The 23,140-nt window shown below is 44.6% G+C and overlaps 1 protein-coding gene across 5 annotated transcripts in view; it reads right to left on the reverse strand.

Annotated features, from left to right (window-relative positions):
* LOC140266916 (unconventional myosin-VI-like) overlaps positions 1–23,140 on the reverse strand; it is a 138,403-nt gene that overhangs the window by 70,364 nt on the left and 44,899 nt on the right. For all 5 annotated transcript variants that reach the window (XM_072362053.1, XM_072362052.1, XM_072362051.1 and 2 more), the window contains exons 13-14: positions 596–753; positions 425–516 (exon numbers count right to left, since the gene is read on the reverse strand). In XM_072362053.1, coding sequence (XP_072218154.1) covers positions 425–516; positions 596–753 — 250 coding nt within the window. The remainder of the gene's footprint in view (positions 1–424; positions 517–595; positions 754–23,140) is intronic.

Genomic DNA, 23,140 nt, shown 5'->3' on the forward strand with positions numbered 1-23,140 from the left:
GTGTTGGAATTAAAAATCAATACTTCTGGAGTGACTGTGACCATCTGAACGTTCGGTTTAATGAAAGTGGACCCGTGTCAGTGGGTTTTAAACTGCAGGAATTACACAAAAACATGGTCGATAAGTCGGTTTTCAGAGCTGCCAAATCAGCTGAAGGCTTCAAACTGTTCGGTCCAGAAGCACCCGGAGACGTAAAGAGACATTTCTGGTTGTTTCACAGAAGAAGAAGGGAAAAAAAACACACAAACATCTCAGAAAAACTCAGCAGGATGGTGAGATTCTGCTGGGTTTTTCAGTGAGTCCAGCCTGAAACGGCTGAGAAAACCTGAGAAAATCTGCCATCTGAGGGTCAGAAGGCTGTAAAAAGCGGCTGGAATGAGAGAATAAATCCTGTTTCCTGGTGAATACGAACAGCAGCTCTCACCTCTTTCAGGATGCGCTCGTTGAAGAACTGCTGGAGCTTCTCGTTACAGTAGTTGATGCAGAACTGCTCGAAGCTGTTGTGTTCAAAGTACTCTGGAAAGCAGGAGAAGTGGGTTTCAGATTCACCCGAGTTTCCAAAGATATGAAGTGTTTTATGGCGTTAAATACTGACCAAAACCAGCGATGTCCAGGACCCCAATGAAGTTGGAGGACGACTCGAAGGGGAAGCACTGGTTAACCCGGGTCACCACGTGGTCGAACAGGCGGCTGTACACCGCCTTCGCCAAGGCGTCCCGGGCGTTGTTCGCCTGCTCGACTTTGAGGGGAACTCTGGTGAGAACAGACCAGAAGAAAGGGTCAAACAAATAAAAGCATCCTCCGTAAAATGGAGAGAAAAGAGCTTTATTCTGAAAGGAAGCCAAAGGGAGAAAAGAGGATCTACTTTTTTTAACGGTTTGTGTTAAAGATTCATGCACCTGTAAAACGTCCTGGAAGGTTAGAACCAGAACCAGAACCAGAAGAACTAACAGAACCAGGAAGGGAAACCAGACAGAACAGAACCAAGGAGGAAACTGATGATGAGGAACAGAACCAAGGAGGAAACTGATGATGAGGAACAGAACCAAGGAGGAAACTGATGATGAGGAACAGAACCAAGGAGGAAACTGATGATGAACAGAACCAAGGAGGAAACTGATGAGGAACAAAACCGAGGAGGAAACTGATGAGGAACAAAACCGAGGAGGAAACTGATGAGGAACAGAACCGAGGAGGAAACTGATGATGAGGAACAGAACCGAGGAGGAAACTGATGAGGAACAGAACCAAGGAGGAAACTGATGAGGAACAAAACCGAGGAGGAAACTGATGAGGAACAGAACCAAGGAGGAAACTGATGAGGAACAGAACCAAGGAGGAAACTGATGAGGAACAGAACCAAGGAGGAAACTGATGATGAACAGAACCGAGGAGGAAACTGATGATGAGGAACAGAACCAAGGAGGAAACTGATGAGGAACAGAACCAAGGAGGAAACTGATGAGGAACAGAACCAAGGAGGAAACTGATGAGGAACAGAACCAAGGAGGAAACTGATGAGGAACAGAACCAAGGAGGAAACTGATGATGAGGAACAGAACCGAGGAGGAAACTGATGATGAGGAACAGAACCGAGGAGGAAACTGATGAGGAACAGAACCAAGGAGGAAACTGATGATGAGGAACAGAACCAAGGAGGAAACTGATGATGAGGAACAGAACCGAGGAGGAAACTGATGATGAACAGAACCAAGGAGGAAACTGATGAGGAACAGAACCAAGGAGGAAACTGATGATGAGGAACAGAACCAAGGAGGAAACTGATGAGGAACAGAACCAAGGAGGAAACTGATGAGGAACAGAACCAAGGAGGAAACTGATGAGGAACAGAACCAAGGAGGAAACTGATGAGGAACAGAACCGAGGAGGAAACTGATGATGAGGAACAGAACCGAGGAGGAAACTGATGAGGAACAGAACCAAGGAGGAAACTGATGATGAGGAACAGAACCAAGGAGGAAACTGATGATGAGGAACAGAACCAAGGAGGAAACTGATGATGAACAGAACCAAGGAGGAAACTGATGATGAGGAACAGAACCGAGGAGGAAACTGATGATGAACAGAACCAAGGAGGAAACTGATGATGATGAACAGAACCAAGGAGGAAACTGATGATGAGGAACAGAACCAAGGAGGAAACTGATGAGGAACAGAACCGAGGAGGAAACTGATGATGAACAGAACCAAGGAGGAAACTGATGAGGAACAGAACCGAGGAGGAAACTGATGAGGAACAGAACCAAGGAGGAAACTGATGATGAACAGAACCAAGGAGGAAACTGATGAGGAACAGAACCAAGGAGGAAACTGATGAGGAACAGAACCAAGGAGGAAACTGATGAGGAACAGAACCAAGGAGGAAACTGATGAGGAACAGAACCGAGGAGGAAACTGATGATGAGGAACAGAACCAAGGAGGAAACTGATGATGAGGAACAGAACCGAGGAGGAAACTGATGAGGAACAGAACCAAGGAGGAAACTGATGAGGAACAGAACCAAGGAGGAAACTGATGAGGAACAGAACCGAGGAGGAAACTGATGATGAACAGAACCAAGGAGGAAACTGATGAGGAACAGAACCAAGGAGGAAACTGATGAGGAACAGAACCAAGGAGGAAACTGATGATGAGGAACAGAACCAAGGAGGAAACTGATGATGAGGAACAGAACCAAGGAGGAAACTGATGAGGAACAGAACCAAGGAGGAAACTGATGAGGAACAGAACCAAGGAGGAAACTGATGAGGAACAGAACCAAGGAGGAAACTGATGAGGAGGAACAGAACCAAGGAGAAAACTGATGATGAGGAACAGAACCAATGAGGAAACTGATGATGAGGAACAGAACCAAGGAGAAAACTGATGATGAGGAACAGAACCAAGGAGGAAACTGATGATGAGGAACAGAACCAAGGAGGAAACTGATGAGGAACAGAACCAAGGAGGAAACTGATGAGGAGGAACAGAACCGAGGAGGAAACTGATGATGATGAACAGAACCAAGGAGGAAACTGATGAGGAACAGAACCAAGGAGGAAACTGATGATGAACAGAACCAAGGAGGAAACTGATGAGGAACAGAACCAAGGAGAAAACTGATGATGAGGAACAGAACCAAGGAGAAAACTGATGATGAGGAACAGAACCAAGGAGGAAACTGATGATGAGGAACAGAACCAAGGAGAAAACTGATGATGAGGAACAGAACCAAGGAGGAAACTGATGATGAGGAACAGAACCAAGGAGGAAACTGATGATGAACAGAACCAAGGAGGAAACTGATGAGGAACAGAACCAAGGAGGAAACTGATGATGAGGAACAGAACCAAGGAGGAAACTGATGATGAGGAACAGAACCAAGGAGAAAACTGATGATGAGGAACAGAACCGAGGAGGAAACTGATGAGGAACAGAACCAAGGAGGAAACTGATGAGGAACAGAACCAAGGAGGAAACTGATGATGAGGAACAGAACCGAGGAGGAAACTGATGAGGAACAGAACCAAGGAGGAAACTGATGAGGAACAGAACCAAGGAGGAAACTGATGATGAGGAACAGAACCGAGGAGGAAACTGATGAGGAACAGAACCAAGGAGGAAACTGATGAGGAACCGAACCAAGGAGGAAACTGATGAGGAACAGAACCAAGGAGGAAACTGATGAGGAACAGAACCAAGGAGGAAACTGATGAGGAACAGAACCAAGGAGGAAACTATGAGGAACAGAACCAAGGAGGAAACTGATGAGGAACAGAACCGAGGAGGAAACTGATGAGGAACAGAACCAAGGAGGAAACTGATGATGAGGAACAGAACCAAGGAGGAAACTGATGATGAGGAACAGAACCAAGGAGGAAACTGATGATGAGGAACAGAACCAAGGAGGAAACTGATGATGAGGAACAGAACCGAGGAGGAAACTGATGAGGAACAGAACCAAGGAGGAAACTGATGAGGAACAGAACCAAGGAGGAAACTGATGATGAGGAACAGAACCAAGGAGGAAACTGATGATGAGGAACAGAACCAAGGAGGAAACTGATGATGAGGAACAGAACCAAGGAGGAAACTGATGATGAGGAACAGAACCAAGGAGGAAACTGATGATGAGGAACAGAACCGAGGAGGAAACTGATGAGGAACAGAACCGAGGAGGAAACTGATGAGGAACAGAACCAAGGAGGAAACTGATGAGGAACAGAACCAAGGAGGAAACTGATGAGGAACAAAACCGAGGAGGAAACTGATGAGGAACAGAACCGAGGAGGAAACTGATGAGGAACAGAACCGAGGAGGAAACTGATGATGAGGAACAGAACCAAGGAGGAAACTGATGATGAACAGAACCAAGGAGGAAACTGATGAGGAACAGAACCGAGGAGGAAACTGATGATGAACAGAACCAAGGAGTAAACTGATGAGGAACAGAACCGAGGAGGAAACTGATGAGGAACAGAACCGAGGAGGAAACTGATGAGGAACAGAACCAAGGAGGAAACTGATGATGAGGAACAGAACCAAGGAGGAAACTGATGATGAACAGAACCGAGGAGGAAACTGATGATGAACAGAACCGAGGAGGAAACTGATGAGGAACAGAACCAAGGAGGAAACTGATGAGGAGGAACAGAACCAAGGAGGAAACTGATGAGGAAAAGAACCAAGGAGGAAACTGATGAGGAACAGAACCAAGGAGGAAACTGATGATGAGGAACAGAACCAAGGAGGAAACTGATGATGAGGAACAGAACCAAGGAGGAAACTGATGATGAGGAACAGAACCAAGGAGGAAACTGATGAGGAACAGAACCGAGGAGGAAACTGATGATGAGGAACAGAACCGAGGAGGAAACTGATGAGGAACAGAACCGAGGAGGAAACTGATGAGGAACAGAACCAAGGAGGAAACTGATGATGAGGAACAGAACCAAGGAGGAAACTGATGATGAGGAACAGAACCAAGGAGGAAACTGATGATGAACAGAACCGAGGAGGAAACTGATGAGGAACAGAACCAAGGAGGAAACTGATGATGAGGAACAGAACCAAGGAGGAAACTGATGATGAACAGAACCAAGGAGGAAACTGATGAGGAACAGAACCGAGGAGGAAACTGATGATGAACAGAACCGAGGAGGAAACTGATGAGGAACAGAACCGAGGAGGAAACTGATGAGGAACAGAACCAAGGAGGAAACTGATGAGGAACAGAACCAAGGAGGAAACTGATGAGGAACAGAACCGAGGAGGAAACTGATGATGAGGAACAGAACCAAGGAGGAAACTGATGATGAGGAACAGAACCGAGGAGGAAACTGATGAGGAACAGAACCAAGGAGGAAACTGATGAGGAACAGAACCAAGGAGGAAACTGATGAGGAACAGAACCGAGGAGGAAACTGATGATGAACAGAACCAAGGAGGAAACTGATGAGGAACAGAACCAAGGAGGAAACTGATGAGGAACAGAACCAAGGAGGAAACTGATGATGAACAGAACCAAGGAGGAAACTGATGAGGAACAGAACCAAGGAGGAAACTGATGATGAGGAACAGAACCAAGGAGGAAACTGATGATGAGGAACAGAACCAAGGAGGAAACTGATGAGGAACAGAACCGAGGAGGAAACTGATGAGGAGGAACAGAACCGAGGAGGAAACTGATGATGATGAACAGAACCAAGGAGGAAACTGATGATGAGGAACAGAACCAAGGAGGAAACTGATGATGATGAACAGAACCAAGGAGGAAACTGATGATGAACAGAACCAAGGAGGAAACTGATGAGGAACAGAACCAAGGAGAAAACTGATGATGAGGAACAGAACCAAGGAGAAAACTGATGATGAGGAACAGAACCAAGGAGAAAACTGATGATGAGGAACAGAACCAAGGAGAAAACTGATGATGAGGAACAGAACCAAGGAGAAAACTGATGATGAGGAACAGAACCGAGGAGGAAACTGATGAGGAACAGAACCAAGGAGGAAACTGATGATGAGGAACAGAACCGAGGAGGAAACTGATGAGGAACAGAACCGAGGAGGAAACTGATGATGAGGAACAGAACCAAGGAGGAAACTGATGATGAGGAACAGAACCGAGGAGGAAACTGATGAGGAACAGAACCGAGGAGGAAACTGATGAGGAACAGAACCGAGGAGGAAACTGATGATGAGGAACAGAACCGAGGAGGAAACTGATGAGGAACAGAACCAAGGAGGAAACTGATGAGGAACAGAACCGAGGAGGAAACTGATGAGGAACAGAACCAAGGAGGAAACTGATGATGAGGAACAGAACCAAGGAGGAAACTGATGATGAGGAACAGAACCAAGGAGGAAACTGATGATGAGGAACAGAACCAAGGAGGAAACTGATGAGGAACAGAACCAAGGAGGAAACTGATGATGAGGAACAGAACCAAGGAGGAAACTGATGATGAGGAACAGAACCAAGGAGGAAACTGATGAGGAACAGAACCGAGGAGGAAACTGATGAGGAACAGAACCGAGGAGGAAACTGATGAGGAACAGAACCAAGGAGGAAACTGATGAGGAACAGAACCAAGGAGGAAACTGATGAGGAACAGAACCAAGGAGGAAACTGATGAGGAACAGAACCGAGGAGGAAACTGATGAGGAACAGAACCGAGGAGGAAACTGATGAGGAACAGAACCAAGGAGGAAACTGATGAGGAACAGAACCAAGGAGGAAACTATGAGGAACAGAACCAAGGAGGAAACTGATGAGGAACAGAACCGAGGAGGAAACTGATGAGGAACAGAACCAAGGAGGAAACTGATGATGAGGAACAGAACCGAGGAGGAAACTGATGAGGAACAGAACCAAGGAGGAAACTGATGATGAGGAACAGAACCAAGGAGGAAACTGATGATGAGGAACAGAACCGAGGAGGAAACTGATGAGGAACAGAACCGAGGAGGAAACTGATGAGGAACAGAACCGAGGAGGAAACTGATGATGAGGAACAGAACCGAGGAGGAAACTGATGAGGAACAGAACCAAGGAGGAAACTGATGAGGAACAGAACCGAGGAGGAAACTGATGAGGAACAGAACCAAGGAGGAAACTGATGATGAGGAACAGAACCAAGGAGGAAACTGATGATGAGGAACAGAACCAAGGAGGAAACTGATGATGAGGAACAGAACCAAGGAGGAAACTGATGAGGAACAGAACCAAGGAGGAAACTGATGATGAGGAACAGAACCAAGGAGGAAACTGATGATGAGGAACAGAACCAAGGAGGAAACTGATGAGGAACAGAACCGAGGAGGAAACTGATGAGGAACAGAACCGAGGAGGAAACTGATGAGGAACAGAACCAAGGAGGAAACTGATGAGGAACAGAACCAAGGAGGAAACTGATGAGGAACAGAACCAAGGAGGAAACTGATGAGGAACAGAACCGAGGAGGAAACTGATGAGGAACAGAACCGAGGAGGAAACTGATGAGGAACAGAACCAAGGAGGAAACTGATGAGGAACAGAACCAAGGAGGAAACTATGAGGAACAGAACCAAGGAGGAAACTGATGAGGAACAGAACCGAGGAGGAAACTGATGAGGAACAGAACCAAGGAGGAAACTGATGATGAGGAACAGAACCAAGGAGGAAACTGATGATGAGGAACAGAACCAAGGAGGAAACTGATGATGAGGAACAGAACCAAGGAGGAAACTGATGATGAGGAACAGAACCGAGGAGGAAACTGATGATGAGGAACAGAACCAAGGAGGAAACTGATGAGGAACAGAACCAAGGAGGAAACTGATGATGAGGAACAGAACCAAGGAGGAAACTGATGAGGAACAGAACCAAGGAGGAAACTGATGAGGAACAGAACCAAGGAGGAAACTGATGATGAGGAACAGAACCAAGGAGGAAACTGATGATGAGGAACAGAACCGAGGAGGAAACTGATGATGAGGAACAGAACCAAGGAGGAAACTGATGATGAACAGAACCAAGGAGGAAACTGATGAGGAACAGAACCAAGGAGGAAACTGATGATGAACAGAACCAAGGAGGAAACTGATGAGGAACAGAACCAAGGAGGAAACGATGAGGAACAGAACCAAGGAGGAAACTGATGATGAACAGAACCAAGGAGGAAACTGATGAGGAACAGAACCAAGGAGGAAACTGATGATGAGGAACAGAACCGAGGAGGAAACTGATGAGGAACAGAACCAAGGAGGAAACTGATGAGGAACAGAACCAAGGAGGAAACTGATGAGGAACAGAACCGAGGAGGAAACTGATGATGAACAGAACCAAGGAGGAAACTGATGATGAGGAACAGAACCAAGGAGGAAACTGATGATGAACAGAACCAAGGAGGAAACTGATGAGGAACAGAACCAAGGAGGAAACTGATGAGGAACAGAACCAAGGAGGAAACTGATGAGGAACAGAACCAAGGAGGAAACGATGAGGAACAGAACCAAGGAGGAAACTGATGATGAACAGAACCAAGGAGGAAACTGATGAGGAACAGAACCAAGGAGGAAACTGATGATGAGGAACAGAACCGAGGAGGAAACTGATGAGGAACAGAACCAAGGAGGAAACTGATGAGGAACAGAACCAAGGAGGAAACTGATGAGGAACAGAACCAAGGAGGAAACTGATGATGAGGAACAGAACCGAGGAGGAAACTGATGATGAGGAACAGAACCGAGGAGGAAACTGATGATGAGGAACAGAACCAAGGAGGAAACTGATGAGGAACAGAACCAAGGAGGAAACTGATGAGGAACAGAACCAAGGAGGAAACTGATGAGGAACAGAACCAAGGAGGAAACTGATGATGAACAGAACCAAGGAGGAAACTGATGATGAGGAACAGAACCGAGGAGGAAACTGATGATGAGGAACAGAACCAAGGAGGAAACTGATGATGAGGAACAGAACCGAGGAGGAAACTGATGATGAGGAACAGAACCGAGGAGGAAACTGATGATGAGGAACAGAACCAAGGAGGAAACTGATGATGAGGAACAGAACCAAGGAGGAAACTGATGATGAGGAACAGAACCGAGGAGGAAACTGATGATGAGGAACAGAACCAATCACACAAAACAGAGAATTCAACCAGAGAAAAGACACAACAAGACAAATCCTCCCATTAAACGCACGGTTTCCTGCATTAATGAACAAACTCTCAGGGAATTAATGGGCTCGCCGGGCTTCCCGCGCAGGTAACCGTCTCAGTGACAGGAACCGGCGGGGCTATGGCAGCCGAGCTCAGGGAGGGTTTGTAATTACTTCACGGCGAGTTTGAGCTTCAACGGGACTTTAACAGGAATCAAGGACACGGTGGGAGATAACTCTGGAGGAGCGGCACTCAGAGACACCCAAAGCCACAAATAACGACTTCATAAATCCACCTCTCATGGTGAAATACCGTCTCTGTGAGCCACAGATCATGAGGAACAGTGATGTCTGAGCCCTGCAAATGCCTCCGTGTCCTACGATAGGACGACCTCCAGCGCTCCCAAAACCTCTGATCAGTGTTAAAACCACCTGGTTCCGTCTTAAAAAGTCCACTTAGCCTTTATTCTTTGTTGCTTTCTGCGACTATTTCAATAAATGGATGAAACATGAGGTCAGGAAGGTCAGGAGGTCATGCAACCTGCAGTTAACCTCAGCTTTATGATAGTTTTTCTCACCGCTGGCTCAGGTCACATCTCATTTCATCACAGAAGCTGACTTCTTGAGTCTGATCCGGCGACCCGCTGCATCAGCGCCAGCCTCAGCTGGTCCTAAGCCCTCTGAACCCAGAGACCCACTGGGTGGGGTTTAAAAACCCGCCAACGTTAGCATCTCTGAGGTCAAACGACTCATTTGGAGTGAACCTGAATTCTGACCTTCAGGGTATTAAAAAGGGTAATATCTGGCTGGATAATATGAATAATATGAACAGGAAGTCCTGTTACAAGCACTTTATTTGTCAGTTTGGATCACCAGCATCAGCCAATCCTGAAACATCCCATAGTTCTGCTGCTATAGGCCCAGCCTGCTGGGGGACCTCATCTGTCTCACCTTTCCTCACTTTCCTCTCTTTTTCCCCCTGTTTAATTTCTCAATTGATTTTCTGTCCATGTGACATTATTGTGGTTATTAACTTGTGTTTCCCTGTTCCAGCAGGTATCCTTTGAATGCTGTTATGGTGTTTTTCCCCCCTCTTTTCCCTCTTTTCTGTCTTCTCAAACCCCAGCTGGTCCAGGCGGATGGACACCCTTCCTGGTTCTGGTTCTGCCAGAGGTTTCTTCCTGAGTCTGGTTCTGCCAGAGGTTTCTTCCTGAGTCTGGTTCTGCCAGAGGTTTCTTCCTGGTCCTGGTTCTGCCAGAGGTTTCTTCCTGGTTCTGGTTCTGCCAGAGGTTTCTTCCTGGTTCTGGTTCTGCCAGAGGTTTCTTCCTGGTTCTGGTCCTGCCAGAGGTTTCCTCCTGGTTCTGCCAGAGGTTTCTTCCTGGTTCTGCCAGAGGTTTCTTCCTGGTTCTGCCAGAGGTTTCTTCCTGGTTCTGGTTCTGCCAGAGGTTTCTTCCTGGTTCTGGTTCTGCCAGAGGTTTCTTCCTGGTTCTGGTTCTGCCAGAGGTTTCTTCCTGGTTCTGGTTCTGCCAGAGGTTTCTTCCTGTTAAAGGGAGTCGTTCCTTTCCACAGTCCCTCAGGCTCAGGACGGGAGATTGGACTGAAGACAAGTTCCGGTCCAATCTGTTGGTTTCCTTAGCTCGGATATTATTTTTGAATTGGCTCCATATGAATTAATTGGATTATGATTACAATGAATTGAATTCCAATTGGCTTGAATTGGACTTTATTACTTAGGTGCCTTGAGATGACAATTGTTGTAATCTGGCGCTTTATAAATAAAGTTGAATTGGATTGAATTGAGTAACCCGGCCCAGTTTAGGATAAGATTCGAGGATACGGCCTCTGCTGGTTCCTCATTATTCTAAACTCTAGTTTCAGCTCCTGCACCAAGTTAAATCCCAGCTCCCGGCCTTCACCCCTGACCTCTCTGCACATCCCGCCATGTTTGATTCATGCCTCCAGCTGCTCTGAGCTGGATCTCTGCAGCCAGAGGTCTCCTCATTTAAAACCCCAGAGGGCAAAAAGCCAGGAAGCCACCCTGTCAGAGCACTAATCACACAATTACCCTCATATGTATTCCGCTGACAATAAGTCCTCCTCCTCTCAGTGATCTCTGCTGTCGCCTCGTGCACAAAGCGTGCGCTGAGGACGCTCGCCGGTCTGCGGCTTCGCTCAAGGACACCACAAGGAAGAGAAAGTTCAGCCATGTTAGTGATTTATTGACTTCCAGCTCGGTCAGGCGCTGCGTCTTTAACCAGGAGAATGACTTCACCGCCACAACGGTTTGAATCCAGAAACCTCTCCTGCTCCCCGGGTTTAATTCAGCTGCTTTCACTGAATAAAACATCTGCAGCAGGGGTTGGAAACTGGAAACAGAGCTAATTTTGTCCATCAGAAGGAGTCTAAAACGGTTTAAATCCTGAGATGTTCAGAAAGAGTCTGATTTAAATGTAGGAGAAGTCTCAGGAGAACTGGGGACGGATGAAAACAAAGAGTTTGTTTCAGCCAAACTGATCCCACGAGCTGTTAACTTCTGACCGCATCCAGCGGGTCGCTGCGAGCGGCTTTTTGTCTTTTCCCTCCCACTCAGACTGAAATTACACTTGTGTAACAGCCACCCTGCTAAAACGTACAAATCCAGCCTCTTCTTCTTCACATTTTAAGCAAAAACTCCCGTTTTCCAACTCATTCAAAAGAAAAAAACAACTGCAGAGCGGCAACACGATATTTGGCTTCCAAAATGTGTAAAATATCATTTGTTTGGCCGATGATGCCCATTTAAAATCATTTAATTTTGAATTCGATGACACAAGCTGGCAGGAATTGCTCCTAAACGTAACAGCAGCGCTGTACTAAAACGTACAAATCCAGCCTCTTCTTCTTCACATTTTAAGCAAAAACTCCTGTTTTCCAACTCATTCAAAAGACAAAAACAACTGCAGAGCGGCAGATACGATATTTGGCTTCCAAAATGTATGAAATATCAATTGTTTGGCTGATGATGCCCATTTAAAATCATTTAATGTTGAATTCGATGACACAAGCTGGCAGGAATTGCTCCTAAACGTAACAGCCACCCTGCTAAAACGTACAAATCCAGCCTCTTCTTCTTCACATTTTAAGCAAAAACTCCCGTTTTCCAACTCATTCAAAAGAAAAAAACAACTGCAGAGCACCAGATACGATATTTGGCTTCCAAAATGTATAAAATATCAGTTGTTTGGCTGATGATGCCCATTTAAAATCATTTCATTTTGAATTCGATGACACAAGCTGGCAGGAATTGCTCCTAAACGCAACAGCCACCCTGCTAAAACGTACAAATCCAGCCTGTTTGAGGGATAAATCTCACTCTTCTTCTTCACATTTTAAGCAAAAACTCCCGTTTTCCAACTCATTCAAAAGACAAAAACAACTGCAGAGCGGCAGATACGATATTTGGCTTCCAAAATGTATAAAATATCAGTTGTTTGGCTGATGATGCCCATTTAAAATCATTTAATGTTGAATTCGATGACACAAGCTGGCAGGAATTGCTCCTAAACGTAACATCCACCCTGCTAAAACGTACAAATCCAGCCTGTTTGAGGGATAAATCTCACTCTTCTTCTTCACATTTTAAGCAAAAACTCCTGTTTTCCAACTCATTCAAAAGACAAAACAACTGCAGAGCGGCAGATACGATATTTGGCTTCCAAAATGTGTAAAATATCAGTTGTTTGGCCGATGATGCCCATTTAAAATCATTTAATGTTGAATTCGATGACACAAGCTGGCCGGCATTGCTCCTAAACGTAACAGCAGCGCTGTACTAAAACGTACAAATCCAGCCTCTTCTTCTTCACATTTTAAGCAAAAACTCCTGTTTTCCAACTCATTCAAAAGAAAAAAACAACTGCAGAGCGGCAGATACGATATTTGGCTCCAAAATGTGTAAAATATCAATTGTTTGGCTGATGATGCCCATTTAAAATCATTTAATGTTGAATTCGATGACACAAGCTGGCAGGAATTGCTCCTAAACGCAACACCCACCCTGCTAAAACGTACAAATCCAGCCTCTTCTTCTTCACATTTTAAGCAAAAACTCCTGTTTTCCAACTCATTCAAAAGACAAAAACAACTGCAGAGCACCAGATACGATATTTGGCTTCCAAAATGTGTAAAATATCAGTTGTTTGGCTGATGATGCCCATTTAAAATCATTTAATGTTGAATTCGATGACACAAGCTGGCAGGAATTGCTCCTAAACGTAACAGCCACCCTGCTAAAACGTACAAATCCAGCCTGTTTGAGGGATAAATCCCACTCTTCTTCTTCACATTTTAAGCAAAAACTCCTGTTTTCCAACTCATTCAAAAGAAAAAAACAACTGCAGAGCGGCAGATACGATATTTGGCTTCCAAAATGTATAAAATATCAATTGTTTGGCTGATGATGCCCATTTAAAATCATTTAATGTTGAATTCGATGACACAAGCTGGCAGGAATTGCTCCTAAACGCAACACCCACCCTGCTAAAACGTACAAATCCAGCCTCTTCTTCTTCACATTTTAAGCAAAAACTCCTGTTTTCCAACTCATTCAAAAGACAAAAACAACTGCAGAGCGGCAGATACGATATTTGGCTTCCAAAATGTATAAAATATCAATTGTTTGGCTGATGATGCCCATTTAAAATCATTTAATGTTGAATTCGATGACACAAGCTGGCAGGAATTGCTCCTAAACGCAACACCCACCCTGCTAAAACGTACAAATCCAGCCTCTTCTTCTTCACATTTTAAGCAAAAACTCCTGTTTTCCAACTCATTCAAAAGACAAAAACAACTGCAGAGCGGCAGATACGATATTTGGCTTCCAAAATGTATAAAATATCAGTTGTTTGGCCGATGATGCCCATTTAAAATCATTTAATTTTGAATTCGATGACACAAGCTGGGACAGTGCAACAAAAAGCATAATAACCGAGTCTGGCTGCAGACTAAAGGCTGGCACCGCTGTACGGCTGCTATTAGACGAGCTGAAAGACAGACGGAGTAAACTTGTGTTTGTTTGGCTGCCAAAGAGACGGAAAAAGTCGCCTTTTAACAAGAGGACAACATCTCATTCAGCCTTTCAAGCATCAAAGACTCTCTGGTGTGACTGAGTCAGACTGTCGACTCGCCTCCGTCGCGTCTTCATCTAATTGTACTGTTTTCCACCCGGGTCACAGTAACCTGACAACTATTTGCCTCTGGAATGAAGTAGTTTCCATTTATTAAGAAGCTGTGGGAATAACGAGCACATACTGTAAGGGGGGGGGGTTGAAACAAACTCTGTCATGATGAGAAGTTGATGCTTCCAACACTACTGCCAACATGTCATCTCAGAGCATCGGAAACACAAAGATCTGAACGTTCAGGTGACGTCTGAGAGCTGCTTTAAAGGCAAACATCAGACGAACTGTGCAGCCGACCCCTGACCTCAGCCGACCCCTGACCTCCACACCTTTATCCTCCCTGTCAAAACATCCTCCCATTCTTTAGTTTCTTGGATTCAACGTCAAAGCAGAGATCTGGGGAAGGATCCTTTCAGCTCAGAGGCCGACAGACAGACTTCATATATCCTGTGACCACACAGCTTTTATGAGGATAAAAAAACTGCCTCTAAATCTAATTGAAGACATCCATCAGTCGGCCCTCCTCTGGGGCTGCCACGATTAGTCGACTATCAAAATCGCCGACGACTATCTAAGTTAAAACCATCAATGTTACAGGCACGGTTTGAAAAAAAAGCATTTACGCCACGTATTTGTGCGTTAGCGATAGGTATTTAAGCTAAAACCATCAGTGTTACAGGCACTGTTTGGGGGAAAAAAGCATTTATGCCACGTATTTGTTCGTTAGCGATAGGTATTTAAGCTAAAACCATCGGTGTTACAGGCACTGTTTGGGGGAAAAAGCATTTATGCCACGTATTTGTTCGTTAGCGATAGGTATTTAAGTTAAAACCATCAGTGTTACAGGCACAGTTCAGGAAAAAAAGCATTTACGCCACGTATTTGTACGTTAGCGATAGGTATTTAAGCTAAAACCATCAGTGTTATAGGCACTGTTTGGAAAAAAAAGCATTTACGCCACGTATTTGTGCGTTAGCGATAGGGATTTAAGTTAAAACCATCAGTGTTACAGGCACTGTTTGGGGAAAAAAAGCATTTACGCCACGTATTTCTGCGTTTGCGATAGGTATTTAAGTTAAAACCATCAGTGTTACAGGCACAGTTCAGGAAAAAAAGCATTTACGCCACGTATTTGTACGTTAGCGATAGGTATTTAAGCTAAAACCATCAGTGTTACAGGCACTGTTTGGAAAAAAAAGCATTTACGCCACGTATTTGTTCGTTAGCGATAGGTATTTACATTAAAACCATTGGTGTTACAGGCACTGTTTCGGGAAAAAAAGCATTTACGCCACATATTTGTACGTTAGCGATAGGTATTTACATTAAAACCATCAGTGTTACAGGCACTGTTTCGGGAAAAAAAGCATTTACGCCACGTATTTGTGCGTTAGCGATAAGTATTTACATTAAAACCATCAGTGTTACAGGCACTGTTCAGGAAAAAAGCATTTATGCCACGTATTTGTTCGTTAGCGATAGGTATTTATGTTAAAACCATCGGTGTTACAGGCACTGTTCAGGGAAAAAAGCATTTATGCCACGTATTTGTACGTTAGCGATAGGTATTTAAGCTAAAACCATCGGTGTTACAGACACTGTTTGGAAAAAAAAGCATTTACACCACGTATTTGTTCGTTAGCGATAGGTATTTAAGCTAAAACCATCAGTGTTACAGGCACTGTTTGGAAAAAAAAAGCATTTACGCCACGTATTTCTGCGTTAGCGATAGGTATTTACGTTAAAACCATCAGTGTTACAGGCACTGTTAGAAAAAAAAGCATTTACATCACCTATTTGTGCGTTACTGGTAGGTATTTAAGCTAAAACCATCGGTGTTACAGGCACTGTTTGGAAAAAAAAAAAAAGCATTTGTGCCACGTATTTGTACGTTAGCGATAGGAATTTAAACTAAAACCATCGGTGTTACAGGCACTGTTCAGGGAGGGTGCGGCTTGTATTCAGGTGTGCGCTATTGTCTGGAATTATCGGTACTTTGAAGAGCAGATTGAAGATAAAAAAAAAAGGAGGAAAACGCTGCCAACACTGAAGCTTTCCCCTGCAGTAGATGCACAGTGTGTCTTGCACTGATGTAGAAAAGGTGAAATAAAATCCATTCTGAGATTAGTCTGAAACAGAAAATGAGGAAGACTTGAAAAGGTCTGAAATCTTCCAGCATGGCTCAATGCATCGACTCAACCTCTAACCGTGGAAGCAGATAATTCTGCTCCTGATCCAACAGATCCACCCGACCTTTCCAGATACAAATGTTTATCCATGGCTGACACGATGCAAACGGGCGTAGGAGCGCCGCTGAGGCGTGACGCACCACATGCGACTGCTCTGATTGGTTGGAGGTGTAATTTCTGCATTTTTGAGGCGATGCCAGGCTACCTCTTTACTTTCTTTCTGCTGTAACGAGCGTCGACACATGCAGAACTTTGAGAAATCACATTAACTTTCATGTAAAAACACTCCGTTTCAATTAGTTTAACCATCACAGCTCATAGTTCAGTCTGTTCCCAGAGTTTATGGAGCAGAAAATTATATTTGCATGTATAAAACTACAAGATCTGATTAGATTTCTCTCTCCGAATTAATCTGCCTCCCACGCTTTCTCCTTCCCTTTTCCTCGTCTCTCAGCCTCCTGACATAATCCAGACAAATAAAGCTGAGGTGATCGCTTTACATGGAGCCATCTGCTAAATGACTACATGCAAACGTAAAGTTTGCTCATTACAGTGTTATATACTTCATCCAACTAACTCAAAGTGCCAAACTATTGGAGTTGGGTCACCACATGCTGCCAGAATGCAGCTCATCTTTGATTCTACAAACCTCTGGAATTCCCTGGAGAGACTTAAGGTGTTAAAACAGTCGTGATGGAGATCCAATGAGATGCTCAACAATGTGTTCAACTGGGTTGAGACCTGATGGCTATAAAGCACTTGAGCCACATCATTGAGTGCCCCATAAAGCCTGATGAAAGGATAGATGGAGGTACTAACCTACAGGTTATGAAGAAACATGATTGTGTGAGCATTTCCATAGTTTCAAACCAACAACTAAAGTCGTGAAACGATCCCGGACAAGCCCCCAACTGTACACATTTTTATCAAGACTGGCCAAAGAAAGGCAGGTCTCACACAGTCTAAAATATATATATTCCACTCAAATAAATAATCAGAATAAGTGAAAAAGTACCGTGTAAAGAACAAGAAGAGTCGGATATAGAGGATAAAGGATTAAATTCTGAAAGACGAGCTCAAATGGACATGTCTGAAACTCTCTCAGCTCCGCCCACATGTGCATATTTCCCATTTTCCTGGCAATAAAAAAAAAAGGACTTTGATTTTCATTATATCTCCAGAAAAAAACAAAAATAAAAAAGTTTATTCTACATTTTGTTTTTTGCTAGAAAGCCATTCAGGCAATTGGACTTTTTTTGAAGATGCAGATTTTACTGGTTGAATGAATTTACATATATGCTGGTTCTGATAGTTCCAGAACCATCTCAAACCAACTGTTCCACTTCACAGCTTCCAAGCAGTCGTCATCAACGTCATCTCAAAAGCATTCTCTGCATCACTTTATCCGTCTGGCACCAACTAAATCTGCTGCCTCCTTGTGTAAAAAGGATCTTTTGCTTTGTCAGTGAAAGGATTTTTCTTTTTTTGGCTTTAGCGTAGAGAATAAATACGCTGGAGGGGATTTTTCCCATCAGCTTTTCATTCCTTTCACCATCTGCCATGAGCACAAACCTCTGAAGGCCTCTTCTCAAAACATAAATGACATTCTATGCAGTATTTTTCTCCTTTATCTTTTAGTAAAGATGCTCAAAAAGGTGATTAAATGCACTCTCAGTTCAGTCTCCTTCCTCTGTTTGTAAAGAGGTTGCATGAGTCTGTTTGTTGTGCACTGTGGGAAAACGTGCACGTGTCCGTTCACCTGGAGCGCCACTGACAGGAAGTGCAGCATCAACAGACACTCGAGGAGAAAGACCGAAGCAGACGGCAGCTTTTAGCTTTTCAGAAGAAAGAAAAGAAGTAAAGATTAGTGTGGGAGGTCTGAAGTTGCAGCGAATGGTTTGGCACTCGGATAGAGAGAGCTCAAGCCGAGGCGCCAGATAAACAATCTGAGGATTCAAAGGGACTGAGTTGAGGCTAAATGCAGACAGGGACTCAGCCTGAGGAGCTGGCTCTCTCTTTCTCTGGCAGTTTCCAGCGTTTTTCTGTTAAATATACAACAAGTTGAGATGATTCCTGCTAAAGGGAGGGCGTCTATTTTCAATATAATCACAGAAATGTACCCGACAGAGGGAGAGCAGACATGTTTGAGATATTATCTTTTAACCAACACTAACAGACCTGTGCACATCACTCCTGTTCTTAACTCCCTTCACTGGCTTCCTGTCCTTCATAGAACTGATTTTAAACTTTTAAAGTTTGGTTTTAAAGCTCTTAACGGCCTCATCCCGTCGTATTTATCTGAGCTTTTAACTGTAACCCTGGCAGAGCTCTGAGGTCAACAAATCAACTTTAGCTGGAAGTGTCCAGGTCAAAATACAAGCCCTGGGGTGCCCCCAGGCTCTGGAATAAGCCCCCCCCAGATGAGTCTTATTTCTGACCTGGGCCTCTTTAAATCTGGGCTAAAAACTTACTTATTTCAGATGGCTTTTAATACCCAGTAGTATGGTGACACTTTTATATTATCTTATTCAATTTTGCTGTATTTTATTGTTTTTTACTTATTCTTTTCTTTATTTATTATCTGCTGTAAAGCACTTTGGTACCGAAATGGACTGTTGTAAAGGGCTGTAGAAATAAATTACATTAACATTTACATCTAATGGCTAACTGATACCAAAAATGAATAAACATGATCATAAACATTGCTGTCAGTCAACAGCAGGCATCACTAATAAATACGCTTCAGTTTCAGGTGTTTCAGACAGAGCCTCCCATCGTATCTTGGGTTTAGTGCGTATGACATCATGTTTGATGTGGTGGACTTTATGGTGATTGGAGGTTATCCTGCTTTGCTTTCTATGGTACGTCCCACTCGTCACCGGCAGGATAAATCATACAAACAGGGTTTCTGCTGTAACATTTCCTGCTGTCCTCCTATTGGCTGGGACACTCGTGGGGCTGCAGTATTCAGTCTCCGGGTCATCTTTGGGTCACATTTCCAAGTCAAGCACTTCTAATAAAAACAGGTGGTTTTAACCTTCAGATTTTAGAGGGTTTTAAAATAAAATGTAAAAAAAGACTTGGTCATAACGGTTAAAACTGTCTTCTTTCCCCAACATAATCATCCTCCTATTTGATATGGTTTATTTCACAAATAAACTTTACTTCCTGTGTTTTTGTTCTTCTATTTCTGAACCTTTTTCATCCTCAGATATCAGTTCTTCAGTCTGACCGGCGGTACATTGATCCGTCTCCGCACTGCAGCCTCATCCCTGTCATAATTCTGAGGATTAAGCTCTCAGCTGCCCTGAACTCTTTATGAAAGAGCAGCACAGTCTGACGGGGGCTTTGTTTGGGTGCATGTGCACTGCAGCTCCGAGCCGAGGTCGAGTCAGATACCTGAAGCAGTGAAAGCTCCTCCTCCGTCTAATGTTGTTAAGCTGCAGCTGACTGATGAAACTGTCCAGGCTTATGTTTCTGTATTTATCAGACGTTTTTATCCAAAGCAACTTACAAATGAAGATATAACAGCTTTATAAAAGCTAACAATAAGCTCCATAGAAGGAACCCAGGAGTCCGACTCTGTCAGAGGGGACAGAGTAGAGATAGGGTGCAGGCATAGAAGGAAGTGCAGAAAGATAAAGTGCAGAGATAGAGGGGGGAGGGAAGTACAAGGTAAGTGCTGGGATAGGAGATGCTCTCTGAAGAGCTGGGTTTTCAGGAGCTTCTTGAAGATAGACAGGGACGCCCCTGTTCTGGTAGCGCTCGGCAGGTCATTCCACCATCGTGGGACGACACATGAACAGAGTTTGGATTGTCTTAGGCGTGGTGTAGGAGCTGCTAGACGACAATCCTGGGACCAACGGAGGGACCCAGTTGGGACAGAAGCCTTTGCAAGAGCATTCAAGTAGATGGAGCCGTTCCATTAAGCTCTTTGTAGCTAACATCAGGGACTTGGATCTGATGCTAAGGGCAGCCAGAGGAGCTCAATGAACAGAGGGGGGACGTGTTCTTTTAGGCTGATCCAAGACCAGACGCACCGCCGCGTTCTGGACCATCTGCAGAGGTTTCACAGGCTGGGAGACCAGTTAGGAAACCAGTTAGGAAACCAGTTAGGAAACCAGTTAGGAGACCAGTTAGGAAACCAGTTAGGAAACCAGTTAAGGAAACCAGTTAGGAAACCAGTTAGGAAACCAGTTAGGAAACCAGTTAGGAGACCAGTTAGGAGACCAGTTAGGAGACCAGTTAGGAGACCAGTTAGGAAACCAGTTAGGAAACCAGTTAGGAAACCAGTTAGGAAACCAGTTAGGAAACCAGTTAGGAGACCAGTTAGGAGACCAGTTAGGAAACCAGTTAGGAGGCCAGTTAGGAAACCAGTTAGGAAACCAGTTAGGAGACCAGTTAGGAGACCAGTTAGGAGACCAGTTAGGAAACCAGTTAGGAGACCAGTTAGGAGACCAGTTAGGAGACCAGTTAGGAGACCAGTTAGGAGACCAGTTAGGAGACCAGTTAGGAAACCAGTTAGGAAACCAGTTAGGAGACCAGTTAGGAGACCAGTTAGGAGACCAGTTAGGAGACCAGTTAGGAGACCAGTTAGGAAACCAGTTAGGAAACCAGTTAGGAAACCAGTTAGGAAACCAGTTAGGAAACCAGTTAGGAAACCAGTTAGGAGACCAGTTAGGAGTCCAGTTAGGAGTCCAGTTAGGAAACCAGTTAGGAAACCAGTTAGGAGACCAGTTAGGAGACCAGTTAGGAGACCAGTTAGGAGACCAGTTAGGAAACCAGTTAGGAAACCAGTTAGGAAACCAGTTAGGAAACCAGTTAGGAGACCAGTTAGGAAACCAGTTAGGAAACCAGTTAGGAGACCAGTTAGGAAACCAGTTAGGAAACCAGTTAGGAAACCAGTTAGGAAACCAGTTAGGAGAGCGTTGCTGTAGTGAAGGTGGGAGATGACCATGGCCTGCAGCAGGAGCTGGGGGGCATGTTGGGTCAGGTATGGTCTGATCTTTCTTATGTTTAGTAATGCAAAGCAAACCATCTGCAGTCCCACAAGTTCATTTAAGTCCTCCTCGGTCGCCGTTATGCTGGTTTCTACCTGGTTTCAGCTACTTTCCCATAAGCCAATGCTTGCAGCTTTATTTTCCATCTTCCTTCTAACGTTGGTTCATCAAAGTGGAGCAAGAAGGTCGTCCCTTTAACGCCATAAAAGTGCATAAATTAATTAGCCTAATCCTTAAAGACGCAGTTTCTATTAGTTTCTTATCTCCAGGCTGGTCGTTGTTGTGTTTAATTATGACCTTATTCCCATAAAAAGATCAGCAGTTTCGCTTTAAGATGTGGGAGAGAAAGAAGCTGTTCTGAGCTGCTGAATTTGGATGGAAACCACAAAACTTTTACTTTCAGACACAATTATCTCTATTTTCCTGTCTCCATCTCCAACTGTGGAGCAAATATTCGTCCCTGAAGAGAAAATTAGAAAAGGAATGCTTTGTTTGTGTCATAATAAGCTTCCTTCACGCTTTGTAATGCTGCCTTTCCACTCAAGAATTTCCCCTGCATGTACAGCTTTGATTGGACTGAATGGAAGCACATTTGATGCCTGCAGATAATTCAAATGAGATCAATCTGACCACACAGCCTGCAGTTTAACTCCTGTGTGCTCTGTTGAGTCGTTAGGCTGCATCTAAACCAGGCTTCTCCCATATATCAGCATGTGGTGAGATCAATAAGAGGCAGTAAGGGTCGTTGTTACCCTCAGACGAAGAATTCAGTGCAACGCTGGGTTGATTTCAACGGGCTGCAACCGGGGTTCTGTGGGCGTTTGAGCACCTAAAGCCTAAGTTCAGGCTCTGTGTTGTTCAGCAGAACGAGTTTAAGGAACGATGGCGTTTAAAGTGGCTCCTCTTTTCATTTGTTTCCCTCTGCAGGTCATTTTTCCGTCGCTGTAACCGTTCGGTTTACGGTTAACGTGCAGTTTTATCACCCACCGAACAGGGAATATCTCCGGAAACAACAAGGAAAACAGCAGGATAAACCCTGCTGGCCTGTTGCTTTCCCTCATGTGGACACGTCCGAGTATGACAGCGACCACTCAGAAACATTTTTGCATCAGGTCCTGCCTCCTCGGTGCGTTACCCAGGCAACGCATGGGAGTGTGCATCGTGAAACAGAGTAAAAACTCACCTGCTTCCCTGATAAAACACACGGTAACAGATACAAGCCTAGCAGAAAGCTCCTCCCTCTAGCAGAAAGCTCCTCCCTCCAGCAGAAAGCTCCTCCCTCTAGCAGAAAGCTCCTCCCTCTAGCAGAAAGCTCCTCCCTCTAGCAGAAAGCTCCTCCCTCCAGCAGAAAGCTCCTCCCTCTAGCAGAAAGCTCCTCCCTCTAGCAGAAAGCTCCTCCCTCCAGCAGAAAGCTCCTCCCTCTAGCAGAAAGCTCCTCCCTCTAGCAGAAAGCTCCTCCCTCTAGCAGAAAGCTCCTCCCTCTAGCAGAAAGCTCCTCCCTCTAGCAGAAAGCTCCTCCCTCCAGCAGAAAGCTCCTCCCTCTAGCAGAAAGCTCCTCCCTCTAGCAGAAAGCTCCTCCCTCTAGCAGAAAGCTCCTCCCTCTAGCAGAAAGCTCCTCCCTCTAGCAGAAAGCTCCTCCCTCC

Source organism: Leuresthes tenuis, unplaced genomic scaffold (assembly GCF_036924035.1).
Source record: "Leuresthes tenuis unplaced genomic scaffold, fLeuTen1.0.hap1 SCAF_13, whole genome shotgun sequence".
In the NCBI taxonomy this organism is placed as follows: domain Eukaryota; kingdom Metazoa; phylum Chordata; class Actinopteri; order Atheriniformes; family Atherinopsidae; genus Leuresthes; species Leuresthes tenuis.